This window comes from Prionailurus bengalensis, chromosome D3 (assembly GCF_016509475.1).
Source record: "Prionailurus bengalensis isolate Pbe53 chromosome D3, Fcat_Pben_1.1_paternal_pri, whole genome shotgun sequence".
NCBI lineage: Eukaryota > Metazoa > Chordata > Mammalia > Carnivora > Felidae > Prionailurus > Prionailurus bengalensis.
The window spans coordinates 48,435,150-48,455,644 of record NC_057356.1 but is presented as its reverse complement, the minus strand read 5'-3'; the positions used below and the strand labels follow the sequence as shown (position 1 = coordinate 48,455,644).

General features: G+C 34.7%; 1 protein-coding gene across 4 annotated transcripts in view; it reads left to right on the top strand.

Annotated features, from left to right (window-relative positions):
- Nucleotides 1-20,495, top strand: part of SS18 (SS18 subunit of BAF chromatin remodeling complex) — an 89,232-nt gene that overhangs the window by 25,106 nt on the left and 43,631 nt on the right. For all 4 annotated transcript variants that reach the window (XM_043558502.1, XM_043558503.1, XM_043558501.1 and 1 more), the window contains exons 4-5: nucleotides 15,473-15,626; nucleotides 19,691-19,912. In XM_043558502.1, the coding sequence (XP_043414437.1) occupies nucleotides 15,473-15,626; nucleotides 19,691-19,912 (376 nt within the window). The remainder of the gene's footprint in view (nucleotides 1-15,472; nucleotides 15,627-19,690; nucleotides 19,913-20,495) is intronic.

Here is a 20,495-nt window from a genome sequence, read left to right as displayed (position 1 = left end):
CACAAACCATTTTTGCGATACGAGGAAGATAATCCTTATTCTATAATGTTGTTATGAGGATTAAATAAAACAATTCATGGTGTCCAGCATGGAGGGAGCTACACAGGAAATAGTGATGATGAAGATGAAGGTAGTACACAGCTAGAAAGTACAAATTGGAAGAAAAGTCAGATTCAGGAGTATTTGAAGTAAGACTGGCAGGATTCAATCACTCAATACATATGAAGGGTAAGGGAGAGAGTGGAGACTCGACCTGCCTTGACATTCACTGAGATTGAGTATATCAGCATGTCTGTTAATTTTAAAAGAAGATTGAAGGCTGTTAGGAATTACTTATCTTGCTTTTCACTGAATTCATTATGAGTATTAAGTTTTTAAAAATTCCTAATTTAACTAGATGTACTTCTTGAATTTTAAGCTTTTTAAAGATAACTTTTGTTTGTCACGTATTCTGTACAAAGAATAAAAGTCTGGACTATTAATAAAAATTGATTTAGGGTAAGTATAGTCGTCTTACATTTCGTATTTCCTAAGTTGCCTTTTTTTTTTGGTGAGGCACACTCAATGTTCTCAGCAGCCCTCAGGCAGCACTTGCTGAACCTTTCATTCCACATGCTTCAGGAAAAGTGGTCACACAGAGTCTTCAGATGCGGTGACTGTGCTGGCAGAGCATCTATGTGCTATGGTAATTCATTGGCTGAAATTCGGTATTCCAGAATTCATTGCTTACAGGTTTGACCCACCCGAAGTGAAGGAACACGTGGTCAGAGCTGTGGAACATCTTACATGTGAGCAGAGTGTACATCATGTGTAAATTTTACCTTAACTTTTAGCATAGGTGATACTTTGATGTGGTTAGAACATCAAAAACTACAAAAAGTCATACAAAATTCTACTCTCATCTCTATCTTACACCTTTTTATGCAAAGAAAAGCCGATATAAACACATGCTTTTCCTTTTTTCTGTGCATGTAGAACCTTGCCATAGCACACTGTTTTATTTTTTTAGTTACATTTTTTAAAAATGAAAGTTTTTACAGGGCACCTGGGTGGCTCAGTCGGTTAAGTGTCCAACTCTTGGTTTCGGCTCTGGTTCTTGAGTTCCTGGGATTGTTTCTCTCCCTCTCTCTCTGCCCCTCCTCTCTCTGTCTCTCAAAATAAATAAACTTTAAAAAAATAGTGAAAGTGTTTAAATTCTTACTTAGAAGTATGGAAAGAACTTTCTTAAATATTGACATCATTTGAAGAATTTTTAAGTTTTGACTGTTTGATAAACATCATAATGTGTGTTTAGTCATTATGATACTGACTTTTTTCTCTTTTGAAACTTTTGTTGTTTGACTTTGTGATAGTTTTTTTTTTTTTTTATTTTACCTTTCTAGCTATTCAGCTTCTTTAACATTCCCATCAAATGTTGACAGTCTGTTCTTGAACATCTCTTTACCATATATACTCTTTTGGGGAGATTTCATCCATACTCCTGGTTTCTTACATTCCTGACTTTAGGTTCCATGTATACATCGATGACTTCCAAATATGTATCTTCTTGCCTGAGTGGGAAACATGAATACATCTTCCAGTAGACCTATCCATTTGGATATTCCACAGGTCTCCCAACACAGTGTGGGCAAGCCTCCATTTCCCTCAGCTCACCCTCTGTTGTTTCCTGCTGCTAAAAGAAAAAAAGCCCACAAGCTTGAATTTTTATACTTCCTATCTCAAGTGAGTAGCATAAACACTGAGTTCTTTTACTCAGAAATGTTGTGGTCATCTGTGATTTACTCACCTGCTACAGCTAGTTTCCAAGTCTTCCTCTTGTGCATAATATGGTGCTGCACAATAAGAAGCGTCTAATTAAAACATTTTAGTATTAAAAACAGAAGCACGACCATAAGTGAAATGTCTTTTTAATTCTGTATTTGTATGAGATTTAGTATAAAGACATCAATTATATGTCTGATTTTGAGGTGGGGAAGACTTCATTGAGAATAAAAACAAAGGAGGAAACTATAAAGAAGATACTTAATTTCATCCTTTTAAAAATATTTAAAATCTTTTATGTGCCAAAAAGTTCTGTAAATGAAATTAAAGACAACTCTCAACCGATGGTAATACTACAGTGTAATATATGCTATTTTAGAAGTACTGGACATTAAAAAAAAAAAAAAAGTACTGGACATTTAAAGTACATTTTCCATAGTAGAAGTGGTAGGTTTTGCTGTTGAGTGTTAGGAAATGTTTCACAAAGGAGGTGACCCTGTATTTTGTGGAGAACTGAATTATGGAAGCACGTTCTCTGGATTAGTATAGGGAGTATTTTGCCAATATTATTGCCTATCCTGTCATTTCAGAATCTTAGCAAAAATCATGTTAACTCTTTGCTGGATAGTATATATGAAATTCAAGCACTGTCTAGTTGAGTCCAGATATGTATAGCAATTGGCTATATCTTGCTGTGAGGAATATAAATATTTGTGTGTATATGTGCATAAATACATTTTTTTTGGCAGAACTGTATTGTTAAATCAGTAAAAGTGGCTTCCATATGTACTAAGTAAGGAACTTAAAAAATGTCTCTTCATCATAATTGAAAACAATGTATCTAGCTCACATCTCTAAGGAGAAACATTTCTTTGCCATATAATTAAGAAAGAAAAGAACCTAAATGTTGGAAATTAAGTAATTCACTCTTATTTACATGGAATAAGTACAGAAAAGTATTTGTACAGGGCTCTTAATTTAAGCATTGTTTATACTGGCAAAATAAAAACAAACTAGGGAGCTAGTCTCGGTATTGGGAGTAGGTAAAAATATAGCTTATGGGGTGCCTGTGTGACTCAGTTGTTAAGCATCTGACTTCAGCTCGGGTCACGATCTCATAGTTCGTGAGTTCAAGTCCCACATCAGGTGAGCTCATGCCCTGCTTCGGGGGAGTACGAATCCTGCTTTGGGTGAGCCCTGCTTCCCTCTCTCTCTTTCTCTGCCCCTCCTGGGATTTTCTGTCTCTCTTTTGCTCTCTCTGCCCCTCGGTCACTTGTGCTGTCTCTCTCTTTCAAAAAAAAAAATAATAATAACTGTGTGTGTGTATATATATATGTATATGTGTATATATATATATATATATACACACACATAAAATATAAAATAAATAAAAATTAAAATAAAATGTAAAATAAGTTTGTGTGTGTATATGTATATGTGTATATATATGTGTGTATATATGTATATGTGTGTGTGTATATATATATGTGTGTATATATATACGTGTATATATATGGCTTATATAGTTGAATTCGTCCCTCTTGAAGGAGATTGAATTGTATGTTGATCAAGAATAATTCCTAAAGAAGAAGGAAAGAAATCAGAGAATAGTGTAATTCTACTTGTAAAAACTGAAAATACATATATATGAATTTTTAATAAGTTTCTGGAAGTATGCATATCAATTTTTAGCAATGTTTCTTATTTGCATGGTTTCTTAGTGATTACACATTAGTTTTGTAATTTATCCAGATTGGTATAAATGTAAAAATAATAAATTCAAGATTAAACAAATACACTCTTGTTTCTTAACGGATGGTATTATTACAACCTTAGGAAAGGCTTAGAGTCCTATACTCCCATGTTTTGGGAGTGGATTAGTTGTTTTTTGAAGTATATTGTAGAGAATTCTGGTCTGGGAAGAAGGAAATTATTCTCTAAGATTCTGGACTGTTTAGTAATTAACCTCATTAAGGTTAGATGGGCTTAGTTTTTCATAGTGGAGATAGTCTAATGTTCTATTTGTTATGGTGGAGGTATTTGCTGTTTCATAAAATAAAGGTTGAATTTCTGGGGAACCTGTTACTAACTGGGGAGTATATTGTTAGTGAGTGAGTCATTCTGGGGTTTAACTCCTTAAGAAGTTTGGAGAATCATCATGCTATGAAAATCAGTGGAAGGCATTATTAGTTATGAAAGTTCAATTGGTCAGATTTTATAGTGGGACTAAATTCTGTATTAGCTCTCTTACTTGAAGGACAAGATAACATGACAACATGATAAGATTATTAAATTGAGGAAATCATTTAATAAGTTCAAAAGCCTGCATCAGTTCAAGGCTACCCATGATGGCATGCTGACATTTCTTATGGGAATGAATGAGAAATCAGGGAGATCTTTGTGAACTGTTTCAGTTATGTTTAGAGCTCATTTTTGGTGAGACTTACATAGGACTAGGAAGTAAGGCAAATATAATACTGATGAGGGTTTTGGATCCATTCTTGGTTGACCAGTCCAACACTTTCATTTGTATATGTATTGGTCATCAATCAACTTTTGGCAGTATTTTATACATATGTTTCCTGTTTTGCTTAATAATTATTTTTAGATCTCCTATTTCTGTGTGTCATTTTACTGCCTCCTTGTGGGGAACCATACTAATGACAGTTATACAAATGATAGTTACGCAGATGAAGGATTATTAAACTAAAAATTATATTTTACAGTGATATGTTTATATTTTAAAGAAACATAGAACATAATTTATAGTCAGAATTGTTTTTAATTTTATAGTAAATCATTTAAGTTTGAGAGTTCCTTTATTTACTAAATATTAAGTGGCTACTATGTGTCAGGCAATAGGTATTTTTTGAAACATCAGTTAACAAAATAGACAAATACTCCCATTTTCTTGAGTTTTACATTCTAGCAAGCAAGGCAGGCATAATAAATGATTAAATCATATAGCTTATTAGAAGATAATAAGAACTATGGAAAAGGAAAACATAGGGCAGGGAGAGATGCGTTAGGAATGCTGGAGGTGGAGGATGGAATTTGCAGTATGAGGCAGAGTGGTCAGGAGGACCTCATTGAGAAAGTGACATTTGAGCAAAGACTTGATGAAGAATGTTTTAGGCAGAGAAAACAAACAGTGGAAAGGTCCTAAGGTGAAACTCGGCCTGGCTTGTTCAGGGAACAACATGAAGCTTATGGCTACGACAGGAAAAAGTAAGGAAGTTGTATGGACAAATCCTATCTTGTAAACTGTTGTAAGGACTTTAGTTTTTTTCCTTGAAATTGGAAGCTCTTGGAGGATTTTGAGCAGAAGAGTGAACAGCCATGTTTTAATAAGTTCATTCTGTTTCCTGTGTGGAAAATTTATGATAGAGGAGCATGGATCAAAACATGGCATCCAGTTATGAGGCTGTTGCAGTAATCAACATGAGAGATGTGATGGTGGCTCGTACCAGGGTGGTAACAGAAGGGGAGGTGGTAGAAATGGAAAAATTGTAGGTATATTTTAGAGGTAGAGTCTAAAGGATATCTAAAAATCGAATGTGGGGGGCAAAGGATGAGAATAAGAGAGGTGTAAGGGATGTCTCCATGGTTTTCAGCAGAGCAACTGGAATGAGGGAATTGTAATCAACTGAGACTCCTGGGTAAAGGGATTTGGGTGAGCGGTTGTAGTGGAGATACCAGGGATTTGGTGTTGTAGATTTCAGGTTTGAAATATCTGATAGACTTCCAAATGGAGATGAGGAATGTAGAGAATTAAGCAGTGTTGACAATAAAAATCATTATGAAAGTTACCACAATAATATTGGTCCCTAATCAAATTTGAAATGTTGCTTGTATTTCAAAGTAACTTTTTCATTTAGTAAATATTCTTGAGTACCTTTGTTTGATACTAGATGATTGGGGGCTACAGCAATACGCAAGTATAATCATGGACCCAATCCCTACAGAACTTAACATATGATGCAAAAATCAGACGTTAAGTAATTGCACAGACATTTTATTTTTTTAATTTATTTTGTAAGTGTTTTTATTTTTTGAAAGAGAGTGTAAGCAGGGAAAGGGCAGAGACAGTGAGCGAGGATCTGAATCAGGTTCAGCACTGACAGCAGAGAGCCTGATGCAGGGCTCAAACTCACTAACTGTGATCATGACCTGAGCCAAAGTCAGACGCTTAACTGACTGAGACAATACAGGTGCCCCCACAAACATTTTAAATGACAGTTGTAGTGAATGCTATGAAGGAAGGGCACCTAGGACTATGGGAGCAGATAATGAAGCCTGACTATTCTGATAGTCAGGGAAGGCTTTCTTGAAAAAGTGACATTTGAGGTGTAATTCACATAAAATAAGATTGACTCATTTTAATTGTATAGATGAATTTTTACAAATCTGTGTAATTATCACTACAGTTAAGATTTAGAAAAGGTGTGTCTGGGTGGCTCAGTTGGTTAAGCGTCAAACTTTGGCTCAGGTCATGATCTTGTGGTTCATGAGTTAGAGCCCTACATCTGGTTCTACACTGACAGTGCAGAACCTGCTTGGGATTCTCTCTCTCTCTCTCTCTCTCTCTCTCTCTCTCTCGCTCTCTCGCTCTCTCTCTCTCTCTCTCTCTCTGCCCCTCTCCCACTTGTGATCCCTTTTTCTCTCAAAATAAATAAAAAGGCTTTTTTTTTTTTTAAAGATATATTGGGGCACGTGGGTGGCTCAGTCAGTTAAGCGTCCAGCTTCAGCTCAGGTCATGATCTCATGGCTCATGAGTTCAAGCCCTACATCGGGTTCTGTGCTGACAGCTCAGAGCCTGGAGCCTGCTTCCGATTCCGTGTCTCCCTCTCTCTCTGCCCCTCCCCTGCTCACATTCTGTTTCTCTCTCTCTCAAAAATAAATAAACATTAACAAAAATTTTTTTTTAATATATAGAACAGTGTTGTCATCGCAAAAAAGTTTCCTGATGCCCCTTTCTGTCCATTTTTTATTGGGTTGACTTTTTTTTATTATTATTATTGATTTATAGGAGTTCTTTATATGTTCTGGATATAAATCTTCTGTTGGCTATGTAATATTTTTTCCCTTTTTTAAAGTTTTTATTTTATTTTTACTTTTATTTGAATTTTTTAAACATTATTCATTTTTGAGAGACACAGAGAGACAGAGCATGAGTGGGAGGGGCAGAGAGAGAGGGAGACACGGAATCTGAAGCAGGCTCCAGGCTCTGAGCTGTCAGCACAGAGCCCGATGCAGGGCTTGAACCCGTGGGCCGTGAAATCATGACCTGAGCTGCAGTCAGATGCTTAACCAACTGAGCCACCCAGCTGCCTCTTAAGTTTTTAATTCCAGTTAGTTAACATACAGTGTAATAGTAGTTTCAGGTATACAATACAGTGATTCCATGATTCCATACAACATCCGGTGCTAACTACGAGTGCAGTCCTTAATCCTCATCACCTATTCAACCCATCCTCTCACACACCTCTCTCTGGTAACCATCACTTCTCTGTAGTTAAGAGTCTGTTTCTTGGTTTGTTTTCTTTTTCCCCCTGTGCTCATTTGTTTTTGTTTCATAAATTCCACATATGAGTGAAATCATATGGTATTTGTCTTTATCTGACTAACTTACCTTGCTTAGCATTATGGTCTCCAGCTCTACCTATGTCTTTGCAGCTGGCAAGATTTCATTTTTTTTTTTTTTTTACGGCTGAATAATATTTCATTATATGTATACACGGCATCTTCTTTATCCATGCATCAGTTGATGGACACTTGTGCTGCTTCTGTATCTTGGCTATGGTAAATAATGCTGCTGTAAACATCAGGGTGCATGTATCCCTTTGAATTCATGTTTTTGTTTTTGTTTTTTAATATGTGAAATTTATTGTCAAATTGGTTTCCATACAACACCTAGTGCTCATCCCAAAAGATGCCCTCTTCAATACCCATCACCTACCCTCACCTCCCTCCCACCCCCCATCAACCCTCAGTTCGTTCTCAGTTTTTAAGAGTCTCTTAAGCTTTGGCTCTCTCCCACTCTAACCTCTTTTTTTTTTTTTTCCTTCCCCTCCCCATGGGTTTCTGTTTGTTTTTGTATTCTTAGGGTAAATACCCAGTAGTATTGCTAGATCTAGGGTAGTTCTATTTTTAACCTTTTGAGCAACCTCCATATTGTTTTCCAAAGTGGCTGCACCAGTTTGCATTCCCACCAACAGTGCAGGAGGGTTCATTTTCCTCCACATCCTTGCCAACACCTCATTGTTGTTGATTTTAGCCATTCTGACAGGTGTGAGGTGGTACTGCATTGTAGTTTTGATTTGTATTTTCCTCGTGATGAATGATGTTGAGCACCTTTTCGTGTGTGTTGGCCATCTGTGTATCTTGTTTGGAGAAATGTTTGTTCATGTGTTCTACTCATTTTTTAATTGGATTATTTGCTTTTTGGGTGTTGAGGTTTGTAAGTTGTTTATGTATTTTGGATACTAAACCTTTATCGGATATGTCATTTGCAAATGTTTTCTCATTCCATAGGTTGCCTTTTTTCTAAATTCTGTTAATTGTTTTCCTTCACTTTGCTATCTTCTCTCATTTTGAAAATTGTCTTTTTATTCTCTTTATGGTGTGTTTATATGAAGAGGGTTTCTAACTGAAATGAAATCCAATTTATCAATCTTTGTTTTCTTTCTGTATCTTGAGAAATAGTTTTTTGTATCAAGGTCATGAAGATATGCTTCTGTTTTCTTCTAAACGTTTTTTTCTTAATCCATGATCCATTGCAAATTAAATTTGTGTATGATCTGAGTCTAGGAGTCAAGGTTCATTTTTGTTCATATAATATTCAACTGATACAGTACCATTGATTGAAAATAGCATTTTTTACCCATTGAATATAAGTTGTTTTATTATAAGTACAGTGACTGTATGTGTGGATCTATTTCTCACCACTGTTGGTGTGTTTATTTATCCTTATACTAACAACATATCTCAAATTAGTATAGCAGTTTGTGGTGGTCTTTTTCAAGAGTATCCTGGCTATTCTAATTTCTGTGCATTTCCATATAAATTCTAGAATAAGCTTGTGAATTTTCTTCAAAAAGCCTCCTGGGATTGTGATTGAGATTGCATGGAATTTCTAGGCCAGCATTGGGGAAACTGGTATCTTCACTATATTGAGCCTTCTAGTCAATAAAAATGGTATATCCCTCCATTTAGTAAGCGTTTAATTTCTTTCAGCAGTGTTGCATTGTAGAGCTATTGCACATCTTTCTAGATTCATTCCTAGTTATTGAATTTTTCGATGCTATTATGTATGCTGTTATTATTAAAAGTTCATTTTCTAGTTTGTTGGAAATATATAGAAAATACAGTTGATTTTTATATATTGATCTTGTGTACAATTATTCTAATAATTTGTTACAGATTCTCTTGGCTTTCTGTGCACTCAATCATGTCAAATGTGAATAATGACAATTATGTGTCTTTTCCAATTTTTTTTTACTTTTTTTTAACTTTATTCTTAATGCTACTGATTTGTTTATGGGTTTATTTATTATGTTGAATAGATATGGTGTTAATGGATACTCTTATTCCTGAATTCAAAGACTCCAATATTTCATCAATAAGATAATACATTTTTGTAAATTAGATTTATTGGATTAGGAATGCTCCTCTAGTCTTAATTTTTAAAAGTTTGTATTATGAGTAGGTATTGAATTTTATCAAATAATATTCCTTTATATATTGAGATAATTATATGGATTTTATTTTGGTAATTTTGCGAGTTACAAGGATTAATTTCCAGAAGTTAAATCAGCTTGCATTCTTATATAACCAAGTCTATTGGTTATATAATGCATCATCTTTTTAATACAGTCTGAGTTTCATGGTTTGCTAAAATTTTGTTAGGATTTTTGTTCATGAGAAAGTTTGGCTTGTAGATGTCTTTCTAGTAATGTCCCTGTTAGGTTTTGATATCATAGGTTTGGTGACCTCATAAAAGAATTGGGAATTGTTCTCCTTTTTGTGTTCTCTGGAAGAATTCATATGATTTGTTTAGTTTTGTATCCATGTTACTTCCTTCATTGTACTACTTTGGATTTGATATGCTGTCTTTTCCCAGCTGCTTGAAATGGAAGCTTTTATCATTATTTTTTTTTACTTTTCTTAAACATGCATTATAAATATGCATTTTAAAGCTACTAATTGTCTTTTTAGCATAGCTTTAACTGCATCTCACAGATTTTGATGTTGCATTTTCATTATCGTTCAGTTAAAAATATTTTTAAATTTTTTTTTGTGATTTCTTCATTGAGTAATAGGTTATTAGCTTTCTGTTATTGATTTCTAGTTCAATTCCACTGTGCTCAGAAAACATACTCTATATTATTTCAATCTTTTGTTATTTGTTGACTTGCTCTATGGCCCTTTATATGGTCTAGTTTGGTCTATGTCATGAGTACTTGGGAAGAATGTATATTATGCAGGTGCTGTGTATAGTATTTTACATATACTAATTGAGTTAATAGCCGTGATTTCACATCTTTTATATTCTTAGGGTTTTTCATTTTTGTTTTGGTCTCATTATTCTACCAGTTACTAGAAGAAGTGTGTTAAAATGAAGCCATTATTATGGGTTTTTCTGTTTTTCCTTTTGGTTCTGTTAACTTTTGCTTTATAGACTTTGAAGTGGTGTTACAGGATGTATAGAAATTTATGATTGTTACATATTCCTGTTGAACTGATCCTTTTATCATAATGAAGCATTCCTCTAGTATTTCGAGTAGTGTTTTTTGATTTAAGTCAACTGTCTGATATGATGATATCACCATACTTTTATTAGTGTTTGCATAGTATCTTTTTCTTTTAACATGTGTATGTCCTTAAAGTGGATCTTTTGTAAACAGAATATAGTTGGGTGTTTTAAAAATCCAATCTGATAATATTTGTTATCTAAGTGAAATGTTGGGTCCAGATACATTTAACGCAGAACATGATATAATAGGATTTGAGAATATCAGCCTGGTATTAGTTTTCTATTGGTCTCTTCCTTGCCTTTCTTTGAACTAATCAAGCATTATTTTTTCCTCTCTACTAGTTTTTTAGCTGTACATTTTTATATGTGTATGCATTTTTAAGTAGTTGCTTATGAAATTACAGTGTACATTTTGGATTCATAAAGATTCCAGTCTAAATTTGTACTTTTAGCACCTGCTGAAAAATGCAAGAGACTTAGAACAGTGTACTTAACTTATTCCTTTTTGTGTTTGTCTTTTGTGTTAGTTCTGTCATATATTTTATACTTTTATGTCTTTTTAAACCATATAAGCCTTTGTTACAATTATTCTAAATATCAATATTAATTTGTATTTGTCTAAACACTTACCTTTCCATTTCTCTGTATTAAGTCCTCTACTTCTGTGCTGCCATCTGGGGTTATTTTCCTTTAGCTTGATGAATTCCCTTCATCTGTAACAAGTTCTCTCAGCTTTTGTTTATTTGAAGCTCTTACTAATGCATCTTCATGTCAGAAGATATTTTCTCTTATAGAACTCCAGATTGGTTGGTTTATTTTATTTTCTTGTTTTGTCTTAGCATTTTAAAGATGTCATTTTATTGTCTTCTATTTCATTTATTTCTGATAAAAAAAATGTCGTTAGTCTTGTTGTCCTTCTGAAGGTAATGTGTCTTATTTTTTCTGACTACTTTTAAGATTTTCTCTGACTTTGGTTTTTAAGACTTTGACTCGGGTATCGTTTTCTTCATATTCTGGTGAGGTTTATAGAACTTCGCATGTCTGCTTAGAGACTTGTGTTAGCTTTGGAAAATTTTTGACTGGTATTTTTCAAATATTGCCTATGATTCATTTACTCTGCTTTTCTAACTCCAGTTAGATGTGTGTTAAACCATTGTAGCATGTTGTACATGTCTTTATGCTTTTATTTTTTTAATGTTCGTGCCTTTATGTTTCTTGGCGTGTCATATTTTTTTATACATTTCTTTCAGCTTACCAATCTTCTATTTTGCTCTTTCTAAACTAGTGAGTTCTTAATTTCATTGATTGTATATTCCAGTTCTGGAATTTCCATTTGACTTTTCTAAGAATTCTAGTACTTTGCTGAAATTCTCCATCTATCCTTTTTTTTTTTTTTTTTAACCACTGAGCATATCAGTCAGTTATTTTAAGGTCTCTCAGATAACTCCAAAATATGAATGACCTGAGTGTCTTTTTCTGTGTTCTGTTATTTCTTTTAGTTGTTCATGTATTCTTTTTTTTTTTTTTTACAAAAATTTGAGATAAAATTCACATAACATGAAATTCACCATTTTAACTTTTTGAAGAATACAATTCATTGGTTTTTAGTATATTCGTAGTGCTATCCGACCATCACCACTGTCTAATTCCAAAACATTTTCATCAACTCAAAAAGAAACCTCATAAATGTGGGCATTGAATCCCAGTTTTCCCTCTGTCCATTCCCTGGTAACATCTAATTAGTCTACATTCTTTCTTGCTGGATTTACCTATTTTGGATATTTCATACAAATGGAATTATACAAATGTGTAGCCTTTTGAGTCTGACTTCTTTTCACTTAGCATAACGTTTTCAAGATTCATCTATGTTGTATGTTGAAGTATTGATACTTCATTTCATTTGTGGCTGAATAGTATTCCATTGTATGAATGTTTTTGTTTATCTATCATTTAATAGACATTTGAGTTGTTTCTGAGTTTTTTTGTTTTTTTTTTTTGTTTCTTGTTTTGTTTTTTTGGCTATTATGAATAATGCTACCATGACATTTGTGTGCAAGTTTTGTGTGACTCTGTGTCATCACTTCTCTTGGGTCTGTACCAGAAGTGGGGTTGCTGTGTCATATGGTAACTCTGTGTTTAACTTTTTGAGGAATTGCCAAATTGTTTTCCATAGTGGCTGCACCCCTTACAATCCTGCCAGCATGTATGAGTTTCATTTTTTCCACATTCTTGCCAACCCTTGTTACTTTCTGTAGTTTTTAAAAAAATTATAGCCATCCTAATGAGTATTGTCCGTTTATTCTTGTTTTTGGAATGCTTTGTAACTTTTCATTGAATGCCAGACTTATGAATGAACAGTTGTGGAGCTCTACTTGGTGTTATCTAATCCCTAAGAGAGTTAAGTTTTCCTTTGGAAGGTGAAGTACTTAGAGTACCTTGAGTAGTGAGCGTTGTCTTTAAGAGTTGTTAGGGCTGATATAGTTGTTTTGACCTTAATCTAAGAAGAGCCTTTTTTGAAGTCTCAACAGAGAGCTTGCGTTGTTTACAAAGGCCTTTCTGACTTGGTAGTCTGCCAGTCTTTTGTTTCCCTAGCCCTGGGCAGAAGCTGAAATTTCTGCTCAGCTCTTTAGCCTCTTAACTGCTGTTCTATGCTAGTTTTTGTGAATTTTCATCCTGTTTGTGGTTCTTCCACTCTGGGATTTTGTTCTTCACGTTCTAGCTTTCTGATAGTCCAGAATTCCTCCTCCTCCTCAGTCCAGTAGGGCTGCCGCCTCTGCTCCGGCTCTGTTTTCTTGTTACACAGCAAAGTTAGGGAAAAAGCCAAGGCGTTTGGAGGAGCTGATCTTCTGTGCTTCCCTTCTTTCAAGAGTTGTAGCCCCTCCTGTTTCTCTCCGTGTAGATTGCTCTTCAGTGCCTTCAAACAATTTTTACATTTGTGTAGATTTTATAACTTTTATTGGCAGATGGGTTAGTTTGATAGAAGCTACTCTATTACAATGGGAGCCATGAATACTGATGTTTCATTAAGTGTGTCGCAAGAAAATGAAAAAGCTCTTACCTATTGAGAGTGAGAACATAACATTTTCAGCAGAGAATTTGGACAAGAATATAGAAGGCGGGATTTTTATTTTCAAATGAGAAGAAGGTCACAGTCAGCCATATTTGAAGGATAGTAAAGGATCATTTCAAAGTAAGATATGTGACACTGAGTTGATGTTTGGTAATTTTTTAAAATTCTGAACAACGTTATTAAGTGTTTAAAGAATCTGAAGTGGGTAAAGAATTAAAATGAGAATTGAAGAAAAAATATTTAATAAAGAGCAGTTATTTTCTAGATTTAGTAGTAAAGGAACTAAGACTCTGAATTCTATTTATTTACTTATTTGTTTTTAAATTTGTTTTTGAATTTTATTTATTTAGAAAGAGAGCATGAGTGGGAGAGAGGGGCAGAGGGAAAGAGAGACTCTTACATAGGCTCCATGCTCAGTACAAAGCCTGATGTGGGGCCCCCTCCTGGGCCCGATCCCACAGCCCTAGGATCATGACCTGAGCTGAAATTAAGAGTTGGATGCTCAACTGACTGAGCCATCCAGGCACTCCAAGACTGTGAATTTTAAATGGGTGCTATTAGAGTTGTACTTGGTTATTTGTGTAAATGTTGGTGATGTTAAATGGTTGGCGATTTGAGTATTTACGTGTGATGACTACAAGACAGTGTTTTATCGGTTAAGGGTATCAGAGAGGATTGTGTTCACAAAATCGAGATGGTACAGAAACAGTAACTAAGTAGCCATGTAAAAATGTGGGAGAAGGACACCCGAGTGGCTTAGTTGTTGAGTGTCCAACTTTTGGTTTTGGCTCAGGTCATGATCTCACGGTTTGTGGGATTGAGCCCTGTGTTGGGCTCTGTGCTAGCAGCACGCGGAGCCCTGCTTGGGATTCTCTGTCTCCCTCTCTCTGCCCCTCCCCACTTGCACTCTTTATCAAATTAAATAAATAAACTTAAAAAAATGTGGGAGGAAGAGAATGACAAGTATGGGAGCCAACATTATGTTTTTAGAACATAGAGAGGTAGAGAAAGAAGGCAGAAATAGATCTGTAAATAATAGCTCCTTCTCCTCCTGTAGGCTTAAAAATGGGGATTTGGAAAGAAACTAACCATTTGCTTTCTTCACCAAAATATCCCCAAGAAGGGAACCAGGTGTTGCAGACCACCTTGTATCTGTGTTTTTCCTTTCGCCCTTTTGTGAACTCTCAAGGTTAGTCAGTGATTTTCTTCACACTTTCATTAGGAAATTTGCCAAAGGCATCCTTTTGAGGCAGCTGTCTCTGTACCCTTGGAGGCCATCAGTAATGTTTCCGATCTATAGGAGTCGTCGGCACAAAAATGTTGGACTGAACTGAGTCTTCGTGGTTTAAAACATTCCCTTGCCAAAATTTATTTCCCCCTCAAACAGTACAAAGTATATCATATTTAGGAGCTTCCTGTCCTTTCATAAATTTTTGTTACAGTGACTTTTCAGGTAAAATCTATCATTAATAGTAAATATGTCTAAATATATTAATAATGAAAGGAAACTTAATTTTTAAAACATAATTTAAGTAACAACAGTGAACACATTAAAATCCTTGTATATAAACAAATGTGAATTTTGGTATAGAATATTTAAAAAACCTACTTTCACTATCGAGATTTTATAAAGTAAAATATACTTTAATTGTGGTGTTCTTTTGGTCTGACGTGGTCAGAAGATATCTTCACACTAATGATCTTGTTAAGTTTGGGGGTCATATTAAATTTGATGTAAATAATTGTTATTAAAATGCATTAGAATAAGTTGAAATGTATTTGTGTTTTTGTTCCTATTTAGTTTAATAGTACAGGCAACTGTTACATGCATCTTTAATATATTAGTCTAACTGTTTCTCTTGTTTTACTAAACTGTCTTCTTTCAGCCACCCACACAGAATATGCCTATGGGTCCTGGAGGGATGAATCAGAGCGGCCCTCCCCCACCTCCACGCTCTCACAACATGCCTTCAGATGGAATGGTAGGTGGGGGTCCTCCTGCACCACACATGCAGAACCAGATGAACGGCCAGATGCCTGGTAAGTTTTTCTCCTCTAAGACATTAACACCAGAGTTGCTTAGCAACTGAAACGACATGGGGGCTCAAGGGATACTAGATTGTTGATGACAAAACTGCTTTGAATGCCCCCGAGTACAAGCTCTCTTAGAGTTTGTTAGCTACAGAGCTACGTGACCTGTATTCAGTGTTTATCAGGCTGCCCTTGGGCTTTGATGTAGCTGACACACAGCATTCCTCTGATGAACAGAACTGGCTAAATTTAGTCTGTCTGAAACTATGCAATACAGCTGGCTTTAGAAGCTTTTTGGAAAAAAAGGCATTGCGCCATGACTTAAGAATTAAAATCTCTTTATAGATTATAAAGGTATTATAACATTTCCTTGGGTTTTGTATTTACTTAAAAATTTACTGGTCTCAGAAACAGTATTGCTGGAAAAAACACATGAGGAAAAGAAAGAAAACAATCTGTAAAGTGCTAATGTAATATATTTAGTATTTCCACATTGATACTATTGAAGCTGAGTATAAATTTTTACAAATATATATGTTTATGGCATAATATAAATATGGAAATTGATATTAAAGCAAATTTAAAGGAAAAATAATTTCAGATGTTTTAGATAATGAGTTATTCCTTTTACTATTTTTCCGTTCTAAGTTTGGAGCCATTTAGAGTATCTTCCAGGCCGTTGGATGCTTAATTAGTTACCTTTTGCTGATTTGAACTTTTAATCTGAAAAGTATCATTAAACTCTTTTGTTTTTGCAACAATAGCTACAACCCATACCCATAATTCTTGGTGGGTTGTTTTCTTCATTTAATGTGAGAATATTTTTACTTTCTAAAGACAAAGGCTATTTTCATTAACAAAGTATTATACAGATAGCAATAATGAAAGTAAATGAAATAACAAAGCAATTCATTTGTAAAATTAGTAATTAGCATCTTTAGGATAGTCTTGTCTTAGCTGATTGTGTTGGTTGGTAGCATTGGTATCCAGGGACAGTGGGTGTAGAAAATGAAGTAAAGGAGAACACAGAGCAAAAGAAGCCAGATAGCCCGGTTTATAAAAGATGGGTGTGCGATTGATCGTGTAGAAGGGTGATGCTGTTTCAGTGGCTGTCTTCTGTTTCCTTTGGGGGCTTGCCACAGCCCATGGCCCCCATGACCCACACCCTGGGAGGGGCTAAATAGGAATAAAGACCTCTAACTACTTGTTATGTTGTAGTCAAGAGGAAACTTCTGGTGAGTCCACATTTAGCTCATCAGGACCTGTTGCTTTTAGAACTGGAAGGGTAGTGCGAGTTAGGAGTTTTGTGACTTTTTATGGTCGTACTGTTAATTAGAATTTTGACTTCTCCATATAAATTCAAGCTTAAGGCCAGAGAAACACTTGAGCAGCAATGTAATTATTGTTAACGTGACATTTGGGTTTTTGTATAAGGCTATCTGGAGTAGTTACATTCTTTATAAACCAGAGATTTTTCAACTAGTTATGACATAGGTTGTCCAGAACACTGTAGAGCTTCCAAAATAGTCTCTTATAGAGTGTTCTAGTTAGGTGTAGGAGAAATTGGTCCAGTTACTTATGTTTCCTTTATTTAAAACCTCCTTAATAGAGCTTAGCCAACTTTTTTGCGCACACAAATTTGTATCTAGTCTTTCAGTTTCCTATTTTTGTGTTGTTTTTTATTATTTTGTAAATCTAAGTCATAGAGCTACTTATATCTTCTTTGATTTTGGTCAGATAACATCAGTTTCAGATTCCTTTTTAAAAATGTTTAACTGATTTGAAAAAAAATAAGATAATGTATGTCTCTGGTACCAAAATCAAAAGGTACCAAAGGGTATACAGCTCTTACCTCCAGACACTTTGTTCCAGAGAGTCATTGGTGTCTGGGTATCCTTCAAGAGATAATTCTCTGTATCTAAAACATATGCATATTCACATTCCTTTTTCTTTTGTCTTACTCTTAAAAAAAAAATAAATGTGGTGGCATATATTATGTAGTATTATGTTTAATATTTTTCCCTCTTAAAGATATATCTTAGAGACCATAAGTATATAAAAATATATTTTGGAGACCACTCAGTACATAAAGAGCTGCCTTATGCTTTTGGTTGCTGTATTTCATTCTTTTTCATGGATGCCCCTAATTTATTTGAACTATTCCCTTATAATGAAATACAGGTCATGTCTAATCTTCCGGTATTAAAAACTATGGTGATGTGAATATGCCTGTAAAATAAAAGCAAGTAAACAAGTAAATAAATACGTATGCAGTTTTGCATTCATGGACATATGCACACGAAGACCTGTATATTTATAGGATAAAGTCCTAGAACTGCAACTGCTGTGTGAAAGATATATGCATTTTAAAATATGGTAGTTATTGCCAGGGCACTTGGGTGGTTCAGTCGGTTGAGCATCCGACTTTGGCTCGGGTCATGATCCCATGGCTTGTGAGTTCGAGCCCATGTCAGGCTCTGTGCTGACAGCTCAGAACCTGGAGCCTGCTTCAGATTCTTTTTCCTTCTCTCTCTGCCCCTCCCCTGCTCACAATCTGTCTGTCTCTCTCAAAACTAAATAAACATTAAAAAAATTAAATAAAATATGGTAGTTATTGCCAAATTGCTCTACATAAAAATAGTACTTATAGGGGCGCCTGGGTGGCGCAGTCGGTTAAGCGTCCGACTTCAGCCAGGTCACGATCTCGCGGTCCGGGAGTTCGAGCCCCGCATCGGGCTCTGGGCTGATGGCTCAGAGCCTGGAGCCTGTTTCCGATTCTGTGTCTCCCTCTCTCTCTGCCCCTCCCCCGTTCATGCTCTGTCTCTCTCTGTCCCAAAAATAAATAAACGTTGAAAAAAAAAATTTTTTTTTAATAGTACTTATTTATATATTTATATACCTCAATAATGTATGAAATTACTTTTCTTCAGAGATCAAAACTTTGGGTCTTTAGAATCTGAAAAATGAAAAAAGGATCTCATAATTTTAATTGGCCTTTTTATTATAAATGAAGCAGGCAGTCCTCTCATATTTATGTCTCTTTGGTAGTTTTTGTGTGAACTAATCATTCCTGTCCCTTGCCATTTTTTTTTTTTTTTTTTTTTTACTGCTGGTGGTCTTTTACTTACTTTATATGTTCACGTAATTAGTTCAGTCTGTGATATGTCTTGTAAAAAATTTTTTCCTACTTTTTAATACTTAGTTTCGTTTTGTCTGGTTTGGTCATACTTACATTTTTTTATTTTTATGTAGTCTAGTCTAGTTTATCAGTTTTTTATGGCTCTGGGTTTTCTGGCATGCAAGAAGGCTGTTCCATCCACTTCAAGAATATTTTAAAAGTTCTTTTTAAAATTCTCTTTTATGGTTTCTTTTCCTCATTTTCTTTTTTAATGTTTAATATTTTATTCATCTGGAACTATTTTTGTTGGAAGGGATGTGGTAGGACTTTTTCCAGATGGCTACTCATTTGTCACACTATTTATTGAATTTCACCACTATTATCATTTACAGAATTAGAAATTTGGGTGTGTTTTTAGACTCTGCTCTGGGTCCATTGATCTGTTAATTCATCTATATGCTAGTACTACACACTTTTCATTACTTCAGCTTTAGAGGCACCTGGGTAGTTCAGTCCATTAAGTGTCGAGCTCTGTCGAGCTCTGTGCTCTTCGGGCAGAGTCTGCCTGGGGTTCCCTCTCTCTCTGCCCCTACCCCATTCATGCACACATGCTCTCTCTCAAACTTAAAAATAAATAAATAAAAATAAAAAATTACTTCCGCTTTATATGTTTGCTCTCTTACAAAGCTAGTTGATCATTGCTTTTCTTTTTCAGAATGTTGCTGGTTTCTAAAAGCATTAGTTTCTTAATCTATAAAATGGGAATAAGTTCTCCCTCACAGTATTTGCTCTCATTCATGTAATGCATTTACTTTGCTTGCTGTTGATTAAATACTCAAGTTATTGTTTGCTATTGTTATGGTATGCAAAAGAAAATAAAAAGCTCTTTAAAGTACTTTTTAATAGACCATGTGTTTTAACTTTCATATTTGGTTCTGACCACTTTTCTTCAAAGGGCCTAACCATATGCCTATTCAGGGACCGGGACCCAATCAACTCAATATGACAAACAGTTCCATGAACATGCCTTCAAGTAGCCACGGATCCATGGGAGGTTACAACCATTCTGTGCCATCATCACAGAGCGTGCCAGTACAGAATCAGATGACGATGAGTCAAGGGCAGCCAATAGGAAGCTATGGCCCCAGACCAAATATGAATATGCAACCAAACCAAGGTAAATAAGCTTGATATCGTTCTCCACTAGAATGCTATGTTAGCATTCGAAAGTAAAACAGTTATTTCAAGTTGGTAGCTGATTCTTGAAAATACAGTTTAAAGTAAGTAATGGTCATTCCTATAAAAAAGGAACATTGAACTTGACACTAGTTTAATCGTTTTTGCATTTAGAAGTTAAATTGCTTAATTTAGCTTTTAAGCTTATTTACTTTCATGTCTTTTGGACAGTTCATTTGAGATTGTTGTATTTTTATTAAAAAAAATTTTTTTAATAGATGAATAGCCAAACATTTGTTTAGAGCTAGAAGGTTGAGAAAATATAATTTTATCTTAGCAAGTATAAGCTTTTAAACTTTTACTCGATGGTTTTGTTTTGTTTTTTTTTTTACTTATTAAGGATTTGTTAATTTATATGAATTTCCCTTGATTTTTATGAATGTTTTCTGATGTTGTGTTTCAGCATTAAGAGGTAATTTTAACGTAATTTTTTATTAGAGTTTTCAGTAGAGATGCTGCTGTATTCTTCTATTCTTAGAATGGGGTGAAGTCTATTAAAGTTTGTTACCAATCTCAGAGAATGA